This window comes from Gorilla gorilla, chromosome 11, assembly GCF_029281585.2.
Source record: "Gorilla gorilla gorilla isolate KB3781 chromosome 11, NHGRI_mGorGor1-v2.1_pri, whole genome shotgun sequence".
Lineage (NCBI taxonomy): Eukaryota > Metazoa > Chordata > Mammalia > Primates > Hominidae > Gorilla > Gorilla gorilla.
The window spans coordinates 99356747-99379190 of record NC_073235.2 but is presented as its reverse complement, the minus strand read 5'-3'; the positions used below and the strand labels follow the sequence as shown (position 1 = coordinate 99379190).

General features: G+C 38.8%; 1 protein-coding gene across 5 annotated transcripts in view; it reads left to right on the top strand.

Moving 5' to 3' along the window:
* Window positions 1-22444, top strand: part of ANKRD44 (ankyrin repeat domain 44) — a 348412-nt gene that overhangs the window by 307670 nt on the left and 18298 nt on the right. For 2 of the 5 annotated variants that reach the window (XM_031008706.2, XM_031008708.3), the window contains exons 23-28: window positions 1234-1317; window positions 2685-2830; window positions 3315-3397; window positions 6269-6351; window positions 8059-8150; window positions 10808-15073. In XM_031008706.2, coding sequence (XP_030864566.1) covers window positions 1234-1317; window positions 2685-2830; window positions 3315-3397; window positions 6269-6351; window positions 8059-8150; window positions 10808-11055 — 736 coding nt within the window. In that variant the 3' untranslated portion in view covers window positions 11056-15073. Of the gene's footprint in view, window positions 1-1233; window positions 1318-2684; window positions 2831-3314; window positions 3398-6268; window positions 6352-8058; window positions 8151-10807; window positions 15074-22444 lie in introns of those variants that run through there. The other 3 variants (XM_055379331.2, XM_055379330.2, XM_019022688.4) reach the window with 2 other exon arrangements.

Genomic DNA, 22444 nt, shown 5'->3' with positions numbered 1-22444 from the left:
TTAATGATGTTGCTTTAATTATTTTAACTACACATAGAAAAGTTGCTTTGTAGGGAAAAAAGTCTTTTAGATTACAGATAAGACTGAAATATTCCATTTTTGCTGCTAAAGACAAGTAGATCTGATAGCAAAATATTAATGATTTTCCCGGAGATTTTTGTGGAGTGCCACAGTTCCAAAGTGGCACAGATGCCACCCTCGGGAAATCTCGTGAAGGGGTAGAGTGAGAGGTGCATTACCCATGTGAAGAACTCTTCAGGTATAACTCACATTTGTCTGCCAAATTCTAAAAATAAGTCAGCGTTGACAACAGTATGCCTACAGATGGTTAGAAAGACATTTCACACTGGGACAACTTTTCATATATTGAAATTCTTCATCTTTCATATGTTGTAAGCTCTTGTCTGATAAATTTAATTTTTGCTCCAGTCTCAATAGTGAACCATAGTTCAGAGGATACAGTGACTTTAAGTCAGACTTCCATAGTCAGCCTGGGAGTCTGTGTTCAACTGGGCTTCCATGGTTAGCCTGGGGGCCCAAGACCTGAGGATTCTTTGTCTTTACATTGTCTCTGGCCTTTATATGAAACTGAGTCATTTGATTGGAAAGATATTGTAGGCATAAAGTAGACCAATAAAGAAAGTATAAGTAAAAAAGAGTCAGAAAGATTTTATTTTGTTTATTGTTTTTTGTTTTTTGAGATGGAGTCTCGCTCTGTTGCCTAGGCTGGAGCGCAGTGGCACAATGTCGGCTCACTGCAACCTCCAGCTCCCGGGTTCAAGCAATTCTCCTGCCTCAGCTTCCCAAGCAGCTGGGACTACAGGTGCACGCCACCACGCCTGGCTAATTTTTGTAGTTTTAGTAGGGACTGGGTTTCACCATATTGGCCAGGCTGGTCTTGAACTCCTGACCTCATGATCCACCTGCCTCAGCCTCCCAAAGGTCAGAAAGATTTTAAATCTGAAGGAAGCATGTCTATTCCACTTTGATATCTCCAAAACGCCTAACACGGTGCCTTGCATAAGTGCAATAAACTTCTACCTGGATATAGAGGTTCTGAAGTAATGCTAGGGGTTACAAAATGTATGCCATTGAAACATATACCACAAATATTTACGTTTGATTTTTTAAATGCTTCAGATTGTCAAATATACAGTACATAGGAAGATGGGTTAGGAGGTGATATAATTTAAAAGAGTGAGATTGTTACATTAAAACCCATTTTCATTTTAGAATCAATGATCATGGGAATTGTGCATCATTGCTGCTTGGGGCCATAGATTCCAGTATCGTCAGTTGTAGAGATGACAAAGGCAGGTAAGTAATCTAAAACAGCATGCTTTTTTCTTGATGAATCTTAGCCTCTGCTTTGCAGTTGCAGAGTAGCCAAACATCTATGTTTTTAATTGAAAGAATAATGGATAAGCATGGTTTTTAATATTACAGAGGGTGTATAATTAAAAGAAATTTCCCTCTAAGCCTAGAATCCCTAGCCTCTTCCACAGAGAAAGCTACTATACACTGTTATTTACAAATTTTATTTTCTCCTAAATATTTTTATGCATATCTACAAACATATATACACATATATGTATATATCCATATATTCTTTTTTGCACATGGTAGCATTCTATAACAATGCTCTGCTTTTAGTATATCTTGGAGATCCTTCCATACCAAAACATACAGATTTACCATATTCTTTTTGAAGCTACATATTATTTCATTGAATGGATATGCTGTAATTTGCTCATCCTGCCCTCTATTGAAGAACATTTAGATTGTTTCCAATATTTTGCTATTTCAAAGTGTGGTGTGGTGAACATTCTCATATATGTGTCTAGGCAGGGTACAGTGGCTCACGCCTGTAATCCCAGCACTTTGGGAGGCCGAGGCGGGTGGATCATGAGGCCAGGAGATAGAGACCGTCCTAGCTAACATGGTGAAACCCCATCTCTACTAAAAATATAAAAAATTAGCCAGGCGTGGTGGCAGGCGCCTGTAGTCCCAGCTACTCAGGAGGCTGAGGCAGGAGAATGGCGTGAACCCATGAGGCAGAGGTTGCAGTGAGCCGAGATTGTGCCACTGCACTCCAGCCTGGGCGATAGAGTGAGACTCTATCTCAAAAATAAATAAATAAATAAATAAATAAATAAATAAATAAATAAATATGTGTCTGTACACATGACCAAGTGTATCTGAGAGATAAATACCTAGAAGTGGATTTCTTGGTTAAAGGGTTGATATTTTTAAATTTTGATAAATAATGCCAAATTATCCTCTAAAAGAAATTAAGCAACCAAAATAGATGATGTGATGGGTTTTTAAAATTTTTATTTAATCTGCCAATTATCTACAGACTTAAGCATTAATTTTTAAAGTATCTATCTCAAAGATAAAAGTAGACTCACTGGAACTTAAGATTAAAGAGTCAGTAAAGACACTAATTTCATTATCAGGGCCAACACACACCCCCCCTCCCAAATCTAGGGGGTTCCAGTCCCATAGGTGATATTTCAGTGTCTATCCTGGATGACCTTTAGAGGGAGGGGGCCTGATCACTATGTCTATAAACTGAGAAGTTTTAAATCCTTAAGACAACACCATGTACATGTTTCTTGGGCAGTAACTAGCGAGAATAAAGTTTAAAGGAAACTAAAGTGATACTTGTTTTAAATCTTTAGGACACCCCTTCATGCGGCAGCATTTGCTGATCATGTGGAGTGCTTGCAGCTTCTTCTGAGACACAGTGCTCCAGTGAACGCAGTAGATAATTCAGGGAAAACAGCACTGATGATGGCTGCTGAGAATGGGCAGGCAGGCGCTGTGGGTATGTGCTTGTTCTGTGGACTTTGCCCTTATGCCCATGCAAAAACCAAAATAATGTCAAATCAAGAAATCAGTTCTCATAGTATATACACGTGGAAAAGGGCCATTAGCAGGTTTACTTAGGTCACCTGATTCTACCTGCTCAAGTGTCTTTCAGTTCCCTGTTTTTTGATTCTTGGTGGACCTTGTCAAAGAGCTAACCCTTCTGCAATGAAATTCTCAACATTTAGAAACCAGGTATAACAACAGAATCATTTTAACTGGGAATAATGAACTGTAAAAGCAGTTAAAATTAGTGTCTATTAACCTTGGATTTGGATAGCACAGATATGAGAATAAATTACTCCCTTTTTTCTTTAAATACATTAAATATGATTATGTGAACTGTACTAATTTAAATATGTTATTGTGTTTGTAGTAACTTCTTCAAAATGCATGTAATTAGCATCTCATCTAAGTAACCCTCTTTTGGGCTTTTTCTACAGATATTTTGGTGAACAGTGCCCAGGCTGATCTGACTGTAAAGGATAAGGACTTGAATACACCCTTACATTTGGCTTGTAGTAAAGTATGTAAATGAATTTAAAATATTATTACTTCACGTTATAATAATAACAGTAATAATAACACTGAAATTCTACCTCAGAACTGTGTAGCATGGCTCTTAGTTAAGATGTACATTTTCCCAGGGTCTTGTCAACTGAAAGTGGAAGGGTGAGAAGGAAAGGACAGACCCAACAACGCATTCGTGTTGAAGAAGCATATCTTCATCAACACAAATGATGAGGACATGCTTTTCATGGCATTTGCCACTTGCATTCTTGCTGTAGTCTGTCTGTCTTGATGCTGCCATTGTATCTGTCTCTCTGGTTGTTGTACCACATTTTGGTACCACATAAAAGTGAGGACCTTAGTTATGTGGCTTGTAAAGTATAAGCAGTTTTACTTGTTTTCATTTTGTTCCATTTGAAGACATTGTAGTAACACAGCCAAAAAATACTCTACTGTGAAGCAAATAAATAGATCTATGTGTATTTCTACCCTTCCCCCTTTTTTCTGTTGTATAGTTCAATGCAAAAAATGTGTTTTTTTTTTTTCAAATAGTGGTGTGTTCACATGTTGCTCAAGATTCCTTCTTCCATAAAAGATAAATTTTAGGCCAGGAGCGGTGGCTCATACCTATAATCCCAACACTTTGGGAGGCCGAGGCAGGTGGATCACCTGAGGTCGGGAGTTCGAGACCAGCCTGACCATAATGGACAAACCCTGTCTCTACTAAAAATACAAAATTACCCGGGCATGGTGGCTCATGCCTGTAATCCCAGCTATTCAGGAGGCTGAGCCAGGAGCGTCGTTTGAACCCGGGAGGCAGAGGTTGCAGTGAGCTGAGATCACTCCATTGCACTCCAGCCTGGACAACAAGAGTGAAACTCCATCTCAAAAAAAAAAAAGATAACTTATATAAAATTATATATATATAATTTATCTTTTATATCATATATATGATTTTACAAAACTTGGTTATGTTGCTGAATCGTATAATATTAATATCTTTTAAACATCATGTTTTATGGTATTTTAGAAGATATGTAGCATTTCAGCTTAGGAATGGGCCATCTTTTATTCAACCCATCTCCTATTATTAGACAAATAACTTGTTTTCAGTTATATGCTAGTACAAGTTCAGTATCTCTTACCTGAAATTCCTGGAACTAGAAGTGTTTCAGATTTAGGATTTTTTTGGATTTTGGAATATTTGTATTATACATGTTGATTATCCCAAATCCAAAAATCTGAGTGTTATGTCAATATTCAAAAAGTTTTGGATTTTGTAGCATTTTTTATTTCAGATTTTCGAATTTGGGATGCTCAACCTGTATAAATAATGCTTATTGCAGAGGAATCTTTTATAAACATCCTTACTCATTACTTTAAGATAAATTCCTAAGTGTGGAATTATTGAGTCTAAGGATATAATTTTTTTTTTTTTTTTTTTTTTTGAGGCAGAGTCTTACTCTGTTGCCCAGGCTGGAGTGCAGTGGCACAATCTTGGCCCACTGCAACCTCCGCCTCCCAAGTTCAAGTAATTCTCCTGCCTCAGCCACCCGAGTAGCTGGTACTACAGGCATGCGCCACCATGCCCGGCTAATTTTTGTATTTTTTAGGAGAGATGGAGTTTCACCATGCTGGCCAGGCTGGTCTCGAACTCCTGACCTCGTGATCCGCCCACCTTGGCATCCCAAAGTGCTAGGATTACAGGCAAGAGCCACCGCACCCGGCCAGATATAAATATTTTTAGACCAACTTGCCCTCTTACGAGGTCACAACAGTTTACCTTCCAACAGCAGTGCCTCAGAATGAAACCTCCATGGACATTTCTAAAATTATATTTAAGGGTCTCCCATACAAGGCATTATAGTACGAAGCCAGTTGGCACCCATGCCGGTGATTTATTTCAATGTAGTTAAAATATTATCAGTGTTACCTATATGGTACCAGTAGTCTCAGCCATTCCTTTCATTGCTTACATTTTCTCACTTCATGCTCTGGGAAGCCCATGGGAACCACAAAAAGTGCTCAGCCTTATGAAGTTTATTTCAAGGTGTAGTATTTTGGTGAATATAAGTGCAATGCTTTTCAAACTTTATCATGCAAACGAATCACCTGGGAGTTCTGTGAAAAAAACAGATTCTGATATATTAGGTCTGGGGCAGAGCTTGAGATTCAGCAGTTCTAACTCCCAGTAATACTAATGTGACTGGTCTGCCCGCCACATGTTGATTAGCAAGGGCTTAGGAAGACATAACCCCTTAAAAGGGTACCAGGCCTGAAATTGTAAGAGTCTCTGACTCATCAGTTGATTTTCAAAAATTATTAACCATCTATCTTCATAAGGTACAGAGATATCTTCCACTGATTGAAGAAGAAAACAATGAGTTTTCCTGAAATAGGGTTTCTTCACAATATAAGGCAATTGATGATGAATGATATAGATAATAGATGTAATGGGAATTCCAAGGATAAATGGATAATTGAAGTAGTAACTGACGTCTTGAAATAGGAGGTGGGACTTTTGATGTATGCTAAATGTTATGGGATTCAGACAGTATTCCTATTTCTATTCGCTAGTTACCAGCTGACCTAGCTGAACTAGCATCTGCTTTACCTCTCTGGGGATTAATTTTAAAATTTATCGTAGCAGTATTAATATTTTAGATCAGACTTATGTTAACCAAGTTCTAATAGACCTTATTAGGACTCTTAGAGTGTCTGGAGCCCATTTATTGTTGAGAAGAAAAAAAATTACTCAGAAAATAGCCCTATAGAATGTTCTTAGGCAGACGACATTCATTTTCAATTTAAATCATAATGAAGAAATTTCTCAGTAACTTTTCTGTGTCTCTGTCTTGCATTTCTTATCATTCTTTTTCTTTATTAGGGTCATGAAAAATGTGCCTTGTTAATACTTGACAAGATACAAGACGAGAGCCTTATTAATGCAAAAAATAATGCACTGCAGACGTAAGTGTAACTACTAAAGTTGGACTTGAACCCAGGGTCATAGTCATTTATTCAATAAGTATTAAGAGCCTGCTGTGTGCCAGACTAGGTCTGGGGAGCACAGTGGTGAAAGATGCAGTCCTGGCTTCCCCTGCATGAAGGTGACAGTCACATACCTACAAGTGCTGACCAAGCTGGGCAGTTTTAGTTAGAATCCTTCTTTTGATATGTCTTCATTTAATTTTGTGAAGTCTCTGTTTTTCTTTGCTGATATTTCTGGGGTAGTATTATAAATTTAGTGGGCTGTTAGAAAAATTTTATGGACTGACATATTTGGGGAAACTATTTGTATTATGTATTAGCATTATGTATTCTGACTGGAAAATGACAGTTTTGCAAATCAGGTTCCCAGAATACATTTGAAGAGTTTCTAAGCTATTTGTCTTAATTATATTTTAATATAATTCAGTGTAACCCTTGGTGTGGAAGATCTAAAAGCTGTTTCATTTTCCACTTTAGGAAATTATTTATGCATTTGTTTTAAAGGCAAAGGAATTTTTTTCATTTAAGATTCTTAAGCCGGGCGTGGTGGCTCATGCCTTTAATCCCAGCACTTTGGGAGGCCGAGGCAGTTGGATTACTTGAGGCCAGGAGTTCATGACCAGCCTGGCCAACATGGTGAAACCCCATCTCTACTAAAAATACAACAACAACAAAATTAGCTGGGCATGATGGCGGGTGCCTGTAACCTCAGCTACTTGGGAGGCTGAGGCAGGAGAATCACTTGAACCTGGGAGGTGGAGGTTGCTGTGAGCTGAGATCGTGCCACTGCACCACTCCAGCCTGGGCAACAAGAGCGAGACTGTCCCCCCACAAAAAAAAAAAAGAAAAAAAGAAGAAGAAGAAGAAGACTGTTGGCTGGGTGTCGTGGCTCATGCCTATAATCCCGGCACTTTGGGAGGCTGAGGCAAGTAGATCACTTGAGCCCGGGAGTTTGAGACCAGCCTGGCCAACATGATGAAACCCCTTCTCTACAAAAAATTAAAAAATTAGCCAGCCACGGTGGTTTGCACCTGTAGTCCCAGCTACACAGGAGACTGAGGCAGGAGAATCACTTGAGCCCAGCAGAAGGTCAACGCTGCAGTGAGCTGTGATCGTGCCACTGCACTCCAGCCTGGGTGACAGAGTGAGACCCTGTCTCAAAAAAAAAAAAAAAAGATTCTTAAGCAGTATATAGCACAATATACTGAGTTTGACATAATTCTTTAAGGTATTATAAATTCAGTAAAACATCTGTGTGCATTTAGTAGTAACAAGGAAGTTTGAAATTATACATATATATGACTGATATTAATGCCAGTCATATTGTTGAACTGTGTGAAACAGTGATTCAAATGCTGTGTTAGAAATCAAGCAGTAAAGGGCCTTCTGCAAAACACAACAAAGCTTGAGTTCTTCCTCTGTCTTCGTATTTACTGTCATTGAGATTGTTTGAGATGCAGAATATTTGTAATATCTGCAGCAAGATCTGGGCCAAAAATACAACAACAGTTGGACCATTAGCACCTGGAAAAGATCTGGTCAGCATTTTTTTTTCTTAAGTAAAAACATCCATGTACTATTTGTAGAGTCTAAGTACTTCTTCCTTTTAGTGACATGGGCTAACCAAAATTCCACATTCTCACCCAAATATGTATCACAACTGATGCTCGGTCTTGTGTTTTTTAGACCCCTCCACGTCGCTGCGCGCAATGGCTTAAAGGTGGTAGTTGAGGAGTTGCTGGCCAAAGGGGCCTGTGTATTTGCTGTAGATGAAAATGGTAAGTGGAAAAAGTCAACAGCGACTGCAGGTACCTTCCATAAGCTAGTTGAAGTCAGAGGAAATGAGAAAGATAGGAGCTAGTATAAAAGGCACTTAAGAATTCTGTCCCCCTTGGAAGTCCTGTGTGTGAGAAATCAAGCAAGGATAACTTGTCCTGTCTGTCTTTTTGTAAATCACATAGTCTACCTGTAGGCCACTCAGTGCTGTCCATTTTGCATGTAATGCCAGCAGCTGGTCTCTAACTCCTCAGCACAGTGGTTAAAATATTTTAGACACACTAAGAGTTTCAAGTTGACACTCAAAATTTTAACTGCAAATGCTGAAGAGTTAGGGACTACACATGTCATTAATGCATGCTCAAGGGCTCAAATAAAAACCTGGATCTTTGATTGTATTTAAGTTCATTCTGAGATCAAACTTTTTTTTCTTTAAGTACAGATCAGAACTCATATTCTCAGTATGGAAATTTGAGGAACAAGAGTAAAATTTCTTAATTAACGTCTAGGCTTGAAGCTTCCCCTCATCTGTATAATGTTCCTTTCCTAATGAACTAAATTCTTAACAGAAGCTTTCTACTCTGCTTCCTAAGAAATTTTGAAAGGAATGGCTACTAGAATTGTACTAAACTGCCATTTTAAGCACAATGCCTATTAACCTTGGGGAGCAAAAAAGGAACTTCTGGATGTTTATGAATTATGTAATTTTTAAAATGTGGCATTTAATTAAAGTATTATAATGTATTAATGTAACTCAATTAACTGCTTATTACAGGTATTGGAATTAGCAGCTCATGCCTATTTCTCAGAAGTAAGCAGCCATACTGATATCATTAGCTAACTCTTATTAGTTTTGATTTTGCAGCCCCATGTATCCTAGCATGTACCCTGCTGTGTCCCCCACCTGACTCATCTAGGAAGTGCAGAAAGTTCCCTATTACTCCATTTCCTTGGTTTTCCCGCCTCACCTTCCCTCACCCTCTTAACACTACTGTAGACTTAGGGTTGGCCTGCAGAGGCCCACAGTTTTTCTCCAAAATGGTCAAAGAGAATAGAATAAATTAGTTTTGCTTTTCCTGGTGTAAATCTGCTGCGTTGAAGGTTTGTTCAGCTGATAGTGACCTTAGGAACAAGAGCCCTGGGTTGGTGCGTACCTGCATCCCAAAGGCCTGGGAACGTTTGGGGCAATTTTATATAGCAGTACAACCATAATTCCTTTACTCATCACTGACTTTCGTGAAATGGAATGTTAAACTACCTGTTCATTCTTATTTGTTTTCATACCAGAAAAAGGAATGATGTCCTAAAGGGCAGGGTGGGGAGAGCAGGTCGAGTGATGATAAACAAAACAACAAAACGTTAAGTTTCATTGAGCCATTCCTCTGAATTACTGAGCAAGTGCCCTACTCACTGTGTAGTGGAAACTTTGGCCAGCTGAGAAGGCAGCTAACCCTTTTCAGGCCAGTAGGATAAAGGTTGGATAAGGAAATAATCAAGTCAAAGACTTAATCTACCTCCCCAAGGAACCTATATTATGAGTTAAGACAGTTTTCTTATCTGGATTGGATCCATTGAGTCTAAATGAGAATAACATGGTTCTAATTATGACAAGCATAGTAATTTTCTCACATCCATTACATTTTAGATTTGAGACTTTGATTGGTGAGTGGCCATTTTTAAATATTCTGTTAGGCCAGGTGTGATGGCTCACGCCTTTAATCCCAGGACTTTGGGAAGCCAAGGTGGGAGGATCGCTTGAGCCCAGGAGTTTGAGAACAGCCTGGGAAACATAGCAAGACCTTGACTCAAAAAAAAAAAAAAACCAAAAAAAGAAAAAATCAGCCGGTAGTAGTGGCACACACCTACAGTCCCAGCTACTCGGGAGGCTGAGGTGGGAGGATTGCTAGAGCCCGGAAGACAAGGCTGTAGTAAGATCAAGGCCCATGCCACTACAATCCAGCCTGGGTGACAGAGTGAAACTCTGTCAAAAAAAAAAATTTGTTAAATTTCTCCTAAATGATTGTACATTTTTAATCACAAACAACCTGTGCTTTCCTGTCTCTGATCTACTGAAATGATTCCATTTTTCTAAAACCAGTTATTGGTGTCTACTTTCTATGAAGCATATATAAAGTGACAAAACTTCATTACTCACTTTTGCAGTCATCTAATTTTCAATATCTTTTCTAATTGGACACACAATTACCTAACAATGGAAAGTCATTGTTCTCAGAATGAGAGTCCTTCTCAGGCCCAGGCCTGAGGCTCATGGTGTGTGTGTGCTCTTAGGCGGAAACATCTTCCTGATTATCCTGTTGCTGGTTATTGTGGAATTGTGTCCCACACCCACCCCCTTGTGTTTGTGTTCACTAAATGAAGGCTGGAATCCTGCCTAACTTTGGATGATATTGTGCTTGTCATAGTCATATGAGCTGAAAACAAAAATAAAAAGCCCTCCATAAAATGTCTCCCCCTCCCTCCCCCTCTAGCCTCACCCCTAGCATGACTTGTGAGAAGTAACTCCTCGTTTTTACCTGGCATGATTTCTAACTCAACATACATCTCCGCCTGTGAGATCATCCGAGATGTACTGTGGAATGCTCGTGCCTCCTCTAGGCTCCCCAGGACTAACCACTGCCTTGTCTGCATTTACGCCCAGGTCATACCCCGGCCCTGGCTTGCGCTCCTAACAAAGACGTGGCTGACTGCCTGGCCCTCATTTTGGCTACCATGATGCCTTTTTCTCCTTCCAGTACAATGATGGCTGTCAACTTCGTTTGTTTAAAAAAAGACAATTTGAGCAGGACGACCCTCTCCAATCTGGGTAGCATGGTTAGCCTGTGCAGTAACAACGTAGGCTCGGAGGATGGGTACAATGAAAATGATTCTGATTCGGAAACGTTTTGACTTTGGACTGTAGAAGCTTTTCTTTGATCACCTGTGTTGGAGGAAAGGAAAGAAGCTTGAATTCCAGGTTTATGTTGTATTCAAGTATTATCTGGGGCCTGGGCTTCCAGAAGCTAGTAGAGAAGGAATTAATCGAGGGAGGGCAGTGAGGCTGTTGGGTGGAACAGTCACACAGATGGCCCCAGTTTTGTTTTGTTTCACATTTTCTTTAAATCTAAGATACTTCTGTGAAAGTCTACCTCTCATTTTAAGTAAAGAATAAACGATGTATTTAATTCCTGTTCTTTGGGGATAATGCAGCAGAGAGGCAGCTGTTTGCTATGAATAATTTTTCTTTTCATGTATTTAGCAGTGAGTTCTCAGAAGTATATCAGTGTGACATTCATGTCCCCTGGGAGGGAAGGGAAGAGGCAGATAGGAAATGCCTCAAACTTCTTCTCACTTTGATGTTTACTTCCTCACTAGAAGCCAAAGGTAAAGGTGTTCATCTTCAGAAATAATGCCTGTAATAATCTTTTTAGAGAGTCCAACTATTTATATCCTCTCTATAGTAAGCATTTAAATATCCAGAACTTCTTTCTGAGGATCTCTGTTAAAGTTGCCAGATGAATTGAAAAATTGAACTTGCTTTTTTTGTTTAACACAGTGTTCCCTATAACAAGCCTGTGACTAATTTTCACTTAAGTGATTGAACCCAAATTTATCTAATAACATTTCAGGTGAAAATTATATTGCACCAAAACTTTGACACAATATGCAAAAATAGTATGAAACTACCCTTTGTTAATTTATTCTTAAATCAAAATACTAACTTTAAAAAACATCTGAATCATCAGCATTGTTCATCAGTAGTAAAATGAGCTTCTCAGTCAAGGTCATGCCAAGTCAGTGAAAAGTGTGACTGCAAAAAGGAACAAAAAAAGTGAAAGCAGAAAGTAGAAATGGGTGATTTAGCATGTAAAACCGATTGCCAGTTACTTGATGATGAAATCAACATAGTGAATACTGTGTCTGCTCCCTCTGCCAAAGCTTCTAGGTCAAATGGACCCCGTTCCACACCTGGAACCGCTGTACAAAAAGAAGAATGAGACTCTTTAAAAATTATGCACATACACATGCACACATATATGTGTGTGTGTATATATATATATATGTGTGTGTGTGTGTAGTTCATCAGCCAGCTACACATGAGGACCAAAATGCTTCGGTCTAAAATGGAAGATACACATTTTTTTCCTTCAAAATGCAAGTGAGAACTGAAGTAGCTTTTTTATGGAGTTAAATGTAATCTTTCTGTGTACCAGTCTTTGTTGTATTTTATATTTCTTAGGACACAGATTTCTAGTTGACCACTTAACATTTGTAACTGATGATGTGTTGACCTTTTTTTTTTTTTTTTTGCCAAACTAGAGAAAATGTCCATATACTTTTGATGTAAATGTGTTTATATTTATTTGAAATGAAACAAATGGTGAGGAAACATCCATTATTTGTTCTCTATTTTAATTGCTATGTATCTTATTTAGAATAACAAAAAAAAAAAAGTGAAAAAAACCACTTGACCCTGGGCTAGCCAAAAGCCCAAGGGCCAAACCCAGCATTTCCACTGCTAAGGTTTCCAGATGACCCTCAGGTTCTTCCGCATTGGTTAGAGAGGGCTACGCATCTTCTACTGCTCAGCCACAGTCTGTAGCCAGCTTAGAGCTTAGAAGACATTGCAGTCTGGATGCTCTTCTGCGAGATGAAAACTCAGATGTGTAGTGGATCATATACACAAAGGCAGCACAAAGAAATATCTAGAAATTACCCTAAGTACACTGAAAAGCTCACATAGTCTCAGTAACCTGATGGGAAATGATGGCAGTGTGTGGGCACATGTGCCAAAAGGAGAAATAAAAATCACCAGCTCAAGTGCTATTTTCTACTTGAGGAAGAGACAGAAAAGAAATGTGTCGAATTAGAGCAGTACTCTCTGACATTTTATAATGAGTTCCATTTCCACCCTGGAAATTGCTATTTTATAGTGTATGTGAGATATTTCAAAAATAATGTTCTATCATATCTGGATCAAAGACAGATAACTGTATTACATTTTTCATCTAGCTATAAAACTTTAATCTTACTCTTAATATCCTGGATTTAATTAAAACTCCTGTTGGGTTCTTCACAAATGAGAACTTGTTCAAAGGATTTATTGAACTGGTATTGATTTCACTAAAAATTTTCCACACCACCACCATTGTTTTTTGAATTCTTGGTGTTGTGCTTCCCACCTTCTGTCCTTTTCGTTTGTTTAGAGAAGATGAATTTTTAAAAAGCAGATAAATTGCTAATGAGCAATAATGACCTTATCTTTACCAAAACACTGAAAATTAAGAGAGGTTCAGTGTTGAAGAAGCACAATATGCTGCGGTGTCTTTTTCTAGAAGTGAATGGAAATCTTGCTCAGTTGGCATTTCAAGCAGGAAATGAAATGCCTGCTTTAATGGCAAAGCAGCGTTAACATTTTTCCTGTCGTGTAGCAGAGAGTACAAGAATCATTTCAGCAAAGCAGTGACTCACCATGAGACGTTATCTCCATGGAGCTGCGTTTTGACTTTTCCCCACTCTCTTACTCATAGAAGGAGGACAAAGGAACGAAATGAAATCATGCTCACAATGAACTGTTCATTACATCAACTGATCTCTCTCTCTCTCTCTTCCTCTCTTTCTCTTTCTCCCATACCCCAAGGCTAAATTTTTTTAAAGAAATGACTTTAAAAACTATCATTTCTGTATTTTAATTACATCTCTTAGAAATAAAATTATGTTTGCACCATAGCTTTCTAAGAAAAAAAAATGTGTTTTTAACTGAGTCTTAGTTGCTTAGTGCTTTTATTTGTGTTATTTTTAGACTGTATTTTAACCACAACCACAAGGATCATGTTTCATTGCACTTACTTATTTGCCAGTGTCTGCCTGTCTTTGGTAAATACATTAGTATCTCCAAATTGCCTAAAATCTGCTATGATTCTACAGTAAATAGCTCAGGGTATTTCTATTTATCACTACTAAAAGGGCACCATAGTATGTTTTGGTACTTTAGGCAGTAAACACTGCTTGGTTTATCATTTTGTTATTAAATTAGAACAAGAACATCAAATGGATTTGCTGCACTAGTTATTCTTTGTACTGTTGAGCAACTTGGTGTGCTTATATGTTGTGTTGGTTGAAGAACTCATCCCTTTTATTGTCTTGTAATATGAAGTTAGAGTGCCTTTTTATATTTGTATATTCTGAAAATGTTCTGTGGAATGTTTTGTATTTTTTCATTTGAGTGTTATCAGAGCAATATGATACCAGTGAGTTTTCATTTCAACTTTTCTTTGAATGTATAAAGTGTCTTTTTTCCTATTTCCCCTTGTACTTGCATTGAAATGAATATGAAAATGCTAAAGTTTTCTATAGGAATTGTTTGATTTTGCAGTGCTAAAATGCTTTCGTCTTACGAAACTATAAACCATAGGTCAGTATTATAGGGGAAAAGCGTTTTAAGATAGTGACAATCTGAGTGTTTGTATAAAATGTAATTCTATGTGTTTCTTATGTGATCTAAAAATTCAATGCAAATATCTTTTATTTGGTAGTTTCGTCTACATATTTTATGCTCTAGCATGTGCAATATATCTTTGTAAAGCACGATGATACAAATCTGGTGCCAGTGTTATATTTTGCATAACATATTTGTAACAGCATAAAATATTGTTTGATGATTTCAGTGGGATTTTGTCTATAATGTTTTCTTATGTAAATTGGAGTTGAATGACTCTGGTAAATGTCATGACTGTAAAAATGGGGAAAATGACTTTTAGTTCAGTGAATGACTTTGAAACAATCTGAATCTTCTCAAGCACAGTTTAATACTTTTGCAACTACTGAATGCTCTAATAACGTAATGAAGTACTTAACTGTAATATACGATGGAAATGCATTCAGATGGTTATTTTTACAAATAAAAACGGTACAAATATTGTTGCAATTTGTGTTTTAATTTTTCCAATTTATGCTTTTTCTAAATTAGGCTAATTTAAATCTTTGCACCCCCTCAAGCCAAATTAACTTTAAATTTAGAAAATAATCAAGATAAAAGTGTATCTCCAGATTCACGATTTATGTTTGTATTATCACAATTAGAGAAAAAATTCAAACATATATGCTTGTGTTTATTATATGTATTTATGCTTCCAACATTTTTCCATAAAGGGTTTTGTTTTGTTTTGTTTTGTTTTGTTTTTTTCTGCTCTGTTGTCCAGGCTGATGGGCAGTTGTGAGATCTCGGCTCACTGCAGCCTTGACCTCCTGGGCTGAAGTAATCTTCCTACCTCAGCCTCCCGAGTAGCTGGGACTACAGATGTGCACCACTGTGCCTAGCTAATTTTGTTTTTTTGTAGAGATGGGGTCTCACTATATTGCCCAGGCTGGCCCATAAAGGATTTGAGCTGGGTTATGACAAAAGACGTGATAAACTAGAAATAGAAAAATGAGAACAGAGAAAAAGAATACAAACAGATAAAGGAACCATAAAATTTAAAACAGTATCTGTGACTGAACTTGTGTTTGCTCTCAGCTTCCTTGCAGCCAAGGTAAGAGGAGAAATGTGATCAGTTATATAGTCCACATCAAAAAGGAGGAAGCTTATTAGGTCCTCAAAATTGTGAAATCAACCATGCCTATCTTTGGTATTGTCACCATTACCCTTCAGGGACTTTATAGCAACACAAGAACCTCCATCTCTGCACTATCCTTAAAGGTATCCATAGAATTTCCTTCCCCATCTATCTCACCATCCAAAATTTTTCATCTTGAGTAGTAACTTCAGGGACAGTCTCTGGAAGCACTAAGGAACAAATTCCTAATGATGGAGTTTCCAGCTGTTGACGAAGAGACTTGGGGGTAGTGCCTGCCTGAGTTCCCCAAATCAAGTAGTATAGAATGTTAGCAGTTATTACAGTCCAGCCCAGTCACATCACCAGCTCTTTCAGGAAGAAACTGAATCCTAGAGAAGTTATACAACTTGAATTTTTGAAGATAGTGATCTGATGATACCACATCTGCCTCTAGATGTTCTCTCTTCGTTGCCATCTTGCCATATAATGTTTTGTTTTTTTCTGGCAGAAATGTTAAGGGAGGTTTTGTACTCAGCCCTGCCTCCCTTCTTATTCAAATATGCAAATCTGGGTGCTTTTCAGTCTTAAAGAATGTAAAACAGGAGTCACACCACAAGTGAGTGCTTCCTGTTGTTTAGAGTAGACTGGGTATATTAGTTATCTATTGCTGTGTAACAAATTACCCCAAAACTTAGTGGCTTAAAACAACAAATGTTTCCTAACCCACAGTTTCTATGAGTCAGCCCTAGTTTAGCTGGGTCTTCTGTTCCAGGGTCTCTCACAGCCTGTAATCATGGTGTTGGCCTGGGAACGATCCATTTCTAAGTTCACTCATATGGTTGTTGGCAGGATTATTCTCATGGGTTGTTACACTGAGGGCCTCAGTTCCTTGATGGCTGTTGGCTGCCGTCCATTCCTTGCCAGATGGGTCTTCCCATAGGGAAGCTCACAACATGGCAGCTTGCCTTGCGGGCGAGCAGGCTGAGAAAAGCCAGGGAGACAAAGAGCAAGACAGAGTCACAGATTTTTGCAACTGAATTTCAGAAGTGATATTTCATCATTTTTCTCATATTCTATTCATGAGAAGCAAGTTACTAAGTCCGATCTATACTCAAGGGCAAGGGATTCCCCAAGGGTGTGAACAGCAGGAACAGCAATTACTAGGAGCCATTTTTGGAAGCTACTCGCCACCCTAGTCTATCACGGTGTCCTTTGAGGCTGTAACATCATACTAATACACCTTCTTCCCAGTCATTGCTAAGGAAATTGCTTGCTTGACTGACTGAACTCACCCTTTCAAGGAAAATGTAGAGATCCCTAATTTTAATTGTGTTCTCATAAGCAGAGAAATGTGATAATGGCCTCCACTGTGGTAATTATATTTTTGAACATTGATGTGGCACTTTGTCTTCAAACTGCTTGTCAAAGGTTCCTTCACGCTAATTCCATTTGGTAGGTTTAGATCCCTGTATAAGTATCCCTCACTTAACACACTTAATGTGTTCCAGAATTAGTTTGCAAAGCACAAAAGCATTAAGCTAAAAGGCTATTAACATAAAAACATTGTGGGTGAAAGTACTATCTGAATTGTCTCTTTAGCAAATTTCATCCTGAAGGTACATTTGCTGTAAAATATAAAGCACCAAGATAATGGCTGTGCCATTCATTAATTCTCAGGCACTCTAGGGAGTGATTGGAAATGTGTGGGCATTTGTAGTTGGCACAATGGCTGGGGAGTGGGCAGGGCTGCTACTAGAGTATTTATAGTTCCAAGCGCCAGGGAGACCAAATGTGCCACTCAACCCAGGGAATAACTGCGCCACTTAGAATGTCAATGCTCCTCTACCCCACTGCTCACCTATTTGCCTTTCTCTTGTTTCTGAATCATTTCTTCATCAATGTATTGCTTATGACACTAGCCATATTGCCTCATCTATTTTCACAAGGGATTGCATAAACATACTTTATATGCCCTCAGAACGAGAACTTATAAGGTTGAGAAAGAACTTTGGAAGGCAATGCTGAGCACATGTGCCCTGGTTATGTATTTTTCCAGGGGAGAAGATTTGCACAGATCAAGGCATCTTTAATTCCTTTGTTATCAAACCAAAATGTGGCCATACACATGTATATTTCTTGTCTTAAGCAAGAGGTGATTGTATCTACTTTCCCAGTGGGGGGAACTCCTGCTCACAAAGGTGGGGCACTTGGCCCACGGTCACATGGCAAGCTCTGGCAACACAGTACTTCAGCCTCACAGGGTTCTCTAGGCACTGGTGGACACAATTTCTAGGATACTATTTTCTGCTTTTAAATGTCAATTTAATGAAGTACTGTGTATTTACATTCTGGAAGAATTTTATAATTTTCAAAAGTAAAAATACTGAAGCAGTACTTTTAGAGCACAAAAAGCTTACCTGTGTTTACATTGAGTTGAAAGTACCCAGCAAATTCGTGAACTTTATTTATATTTTTTATAGTTGGGGTTCCTAAGAATTACTAACATTTAAACTCAGATCCTAACCACAAGAAATTACCAGCTATGCAAAGATCAGAGGAGAGAACATTCTAGGGAGAGGGAACGGCTAGTGCCAATACCCAAAGGCAGGAATGAGTTTGTTATGTTCTAGGAACAGAAATGGGGCCAGTGTGGCTGGAGACTCAAGGGAAAGGGAGGGTGGCAGAAGATTAACAGCGATCTCAGCCCAGACATAAAATTTTGTGAGCTGGGAGGAGTTTCTATATTTTTCTGAATGTGACAAAAGCCACTGGAGAAATGTAAGCAGAAAAATGGCTGTGGTCTGATTTTTTTTTTCTGTCATTTTTATTTTTTATTTTTTATTTTTATTTTACTTTAAGTTCTGGGGTACATGTGCAGAACACACAGATTTGTTACATAGGTATACATGTGCCATGGTGGTTTGCTGCACCCATCAACCCGTCATCTAGGTTTTAGGCCCCGCATGCATTAGGTATTTGTCCTAATGCTCTCCCTCCCCTTGCCCCAACCCACCAACAGGCCCCAGTGTGTGATATACCCCTCCCTGTGTCCATGTGTTCCCATTGTTCAACTCCCACTTATGAGTGAGAACATGTGGTGTTTGGTTTTCTGTTCCTGTGTTAGTTTGCTGAGAATGATGGCTTCTAGCTTCATCCATGTCCCTGTAAAGGACATGAACTCATTCTTTTTTATGGCTGCATAGTATTCTATGGTGTATATGTGCCACATTTTCTTTATCCAGTGATTTCATTTTTAAAAGATCATTCTGGCTGCTGTTGAGAGACAAGAGAGAGAAACCCTAGTGACCAATTAGGTAGCCACTGCAATAGCCTAGACAAGTAAATATAGTGGCTTGGATTGTCTGGCAACAAGGGAAATGAAGAGAATGTGACACATTTTGGATATGTCTTGAAGGTAGAGTTGACTGAATTTGCTGATGGCTTGAGTCAAGTAAACAGTAGAGTTTGGGGAAGAAGCCAGGGCTGGGATCATATGAAATTGTAGACATGTGAAAGTTGATTTGGAGTCATTCCTGTCCTACCCAATGAAAATGGAGTCAAGGAGCCATTGTTGGGAAAAAGCACTCTGGTCACAAACGTCTTCCAAAAACTGTCTCGCAAGTTTACTCCAAGGAAACAGCCTGCTATGACTTCAAGGCGAACTTTACCTAGCAGTTGCTGCTGCCTGCCAATCAGAGCTCACCAGCGCCCACTCTGCTATCGCCAATTAACTTTCTTTGAAAACAACTTACATCATCTTTCTCCTTTCCCAATAAAACTCCAGCCCTTTCCTTTGTTCTTTGGACACACTGGAAACTGCCCTGGTCTCTGTGTGCATGTCCTTATTGCAAGCCTACTTTCTGTATATTACTCTCAAATAAAATCCTCTTGCTTAGAGATTTGTCTCTGCATATATATATATATATACATAAATTTTTTTTTAGTATTGACAAATGAGAAGAGATTCCCTCGGGAATAAATGATAGAAGAGCCCTGAACTGTGCACACTCGAGCATTTAGAGGTTAGGAAGGGGAGGAGGAGGATCTAGCGGAGAAGACAAGACATAATGGTCAGAGGCAGGAGGAAAACCAAGAGACCAAGATGTCCCTGAAACCTGGGAAATAAAGGGTCATAGAAGAAGGAGTGTCAGTGATTTATATTGTCTCAATTGCTTCTGGGAAGTCAAATGCAGAGAAGTTGACCAATGGATTTTGCAAGATAGAGTTCATTTATGTATTTATTTTATTATTATTATTATTTTGAGATGGAGTTTCACTCTTGTTGCCCAGGCTGGAGTACAATGGTGCGATCTCGGCTCACTGCAACCTCCACCTCCAGGGTCAAGCGATTCTCCTGCCTCAGCCTCTCAAGTAGCTGGGACTACAGGCACACACCACCACACTTGGCGGATTTTTTTTTTTTAATTTTTAGTAGAGATGGGGTTTTGCCATGTTAGCCAGGCTGGTCTCAAACTCCCAACCTCGGGTGATCCACCTGCCTCGGCCTCCCACACTCCTGGGATTATAGGTGTGGGCCACCATGCCCAGCCTGGAGAGAACGTTTTAGAGTAACAGAGGAGGGTTACTGAGTAGGATTTAGTATACTCGAGATTTATAATCATAAATCTAAAATGATACCAGTCATCCTGGTGGATTTTTTCATCAGATGTTTGGGTGTAGGCATAGAGTAAGAAGACAGTGGAATTTAACCTGGTATAGAGCTTTGCTAGGTAAGTCCAAAGGGAGAGAGGGTTATGGAACTATGGTGCTTTTAATGGATGTGATTATGTAGATCATGGATTCTAAACTGGGTAAGGAAGAAAGTGAAAACATGAGGGAGGTGATGGATACTGAAAAAGTGATAGTCAATGGGGGTCAGGATAAGACAGAATTATTGAATTGTAGCCCCAGAGTTGGTGATCTTGATGTGGAGTGCTCAAAGTAAAGATTTCACAGGTGGTATAGTTTTGAGGATGACAAAGCAAAGGATATAACCATGGGAGTGGGTGGTTGAGAATGACTGAAGAAAAAAAAGCATTGGATGTGAAGAAGTAAAAATCTGAGGAGGCCAACATGACAAATAGGAAAAGCTATTTATCATAGAATTGAAGCAAAATAAATGAGAACATTTAGCTACTTCAAAACATCTATTATTCAGGTATTTTACTTTAAGTAGATGGATACTAAGAGCTGATTTACTGTCAGGCTGAAATTCGGTTCCAGGATTAGGATGAAGCTTTTAACAAAGTAAAAATGGTCAAGTGCATTTCTATTAAAAAACTAACCAAAGCTTGGCTATGACAGAATGACAGGTTTTATGACCATATGGTTTAACCTAAGTGTGTTTATGAGGCTCTCCAGAAAACATGACAGATGGCGAAGAGCTGCAGAATGAACAAAAGGAGAGTGTGGTTCAGACAACGTCTTAGTGATAACAATGAAAAAGTGAATACTTCCCAGTGGGCCTTCTGCAGAGGACAAAAGACTGAAATTATTGGAATTCTATATTGCTGTTTAGGTGAAAATTAAATTTGCTTTAAAACATTAACTTTTCCTGAAAAATCTCAATTTCTAACTAAATAAATAGAAAGCTAACGGGTTTCTAATTCCCTTTTGAATTTCTTTTTTTCAGAAATGATTTATCCATTCCATGTTTTATTTCACATTCTTCTTCAGGCCTGAAATTTACTCCTTACTGTTTTATTATTACTTAAAACTTGTAAAAAATTTTGTTAGGAGAATGTTACCTGGTAATTTATTGATTTTCTGCTTAACTTCATTCACAAGGGTCTACCCATTAGCATGTAAATTTTGATTAGGCTGCTGAGCCCATTTCCTTTTGGCATCAGTGCTAAAAATGATGATAAAGGGCTCGGTTGGTGCCATCTGGGTGCTTGCATTGTGATGTTACAGCTAACACTAGAAATTAGATTGAGAAAACCAATTAATTTACCGCAATGTCATTCAGATATTGAAAAAGAAAAGCCTTTCAGAGTGCTAACAATAGTTCCTAGAGATAAGAACATATTTTCTAGTGTATATTAATGATCATTTTCTTCCAGCCTGGTGATCTGAGAGTGTCCTGGATGGTGTGGAGCAGGGGACAGTGTTGCTAAGATGCTGGTTGTGACAAAAACCTTTAAAAACCTTTAAACTGCAAATAAAAATCACCTTATTGGCCGGGCACGGTGGCTCATGCCTGTAATCCCAGCACTTTGGGAGGCCTAGTTGGGCAGATAACCTGAGGTTGGGAGTTCGAGACCAGCCTGACCAACATGGAGAAACCCTGTCTCTACTAAAAATACAAAATTAGCCGGGTGTGGTGGCACATGCCTGTAATCCCAGCTACTCGGGAGGCAGAGGCAGGAGAATCACTTGAATTGGGAGGCAGAGTTTGTGGTGAGCCGAGATTGCGTCATTGCACTCCAGCCTGGGCAACAAGAGCCAAACTACGTCTCAAAAAAAAAAAAAAAAAGTCATCTTATTACTCAGGCTGCTTTTTAATTGGGGTGAATAGTAAAAATAACTGATGCTCACTGAGTGCTTACGATGTGCCAAGCACTGTTCTGAGTGCTTTACATCCGTAAAACAACCCTAGAAAGTAGATGCTATTCATTCTTTTTTTTTTTTTTTTTTTTGAGACGGAGTCTCGCTCTGTCGCCTAGGCTGGAATGCAGTGGCCTGATCTTGGCTCACTGCAAGCTCCGCCTCCCGGGTTCACGCCATTCTCCTGCCTCAGCCTC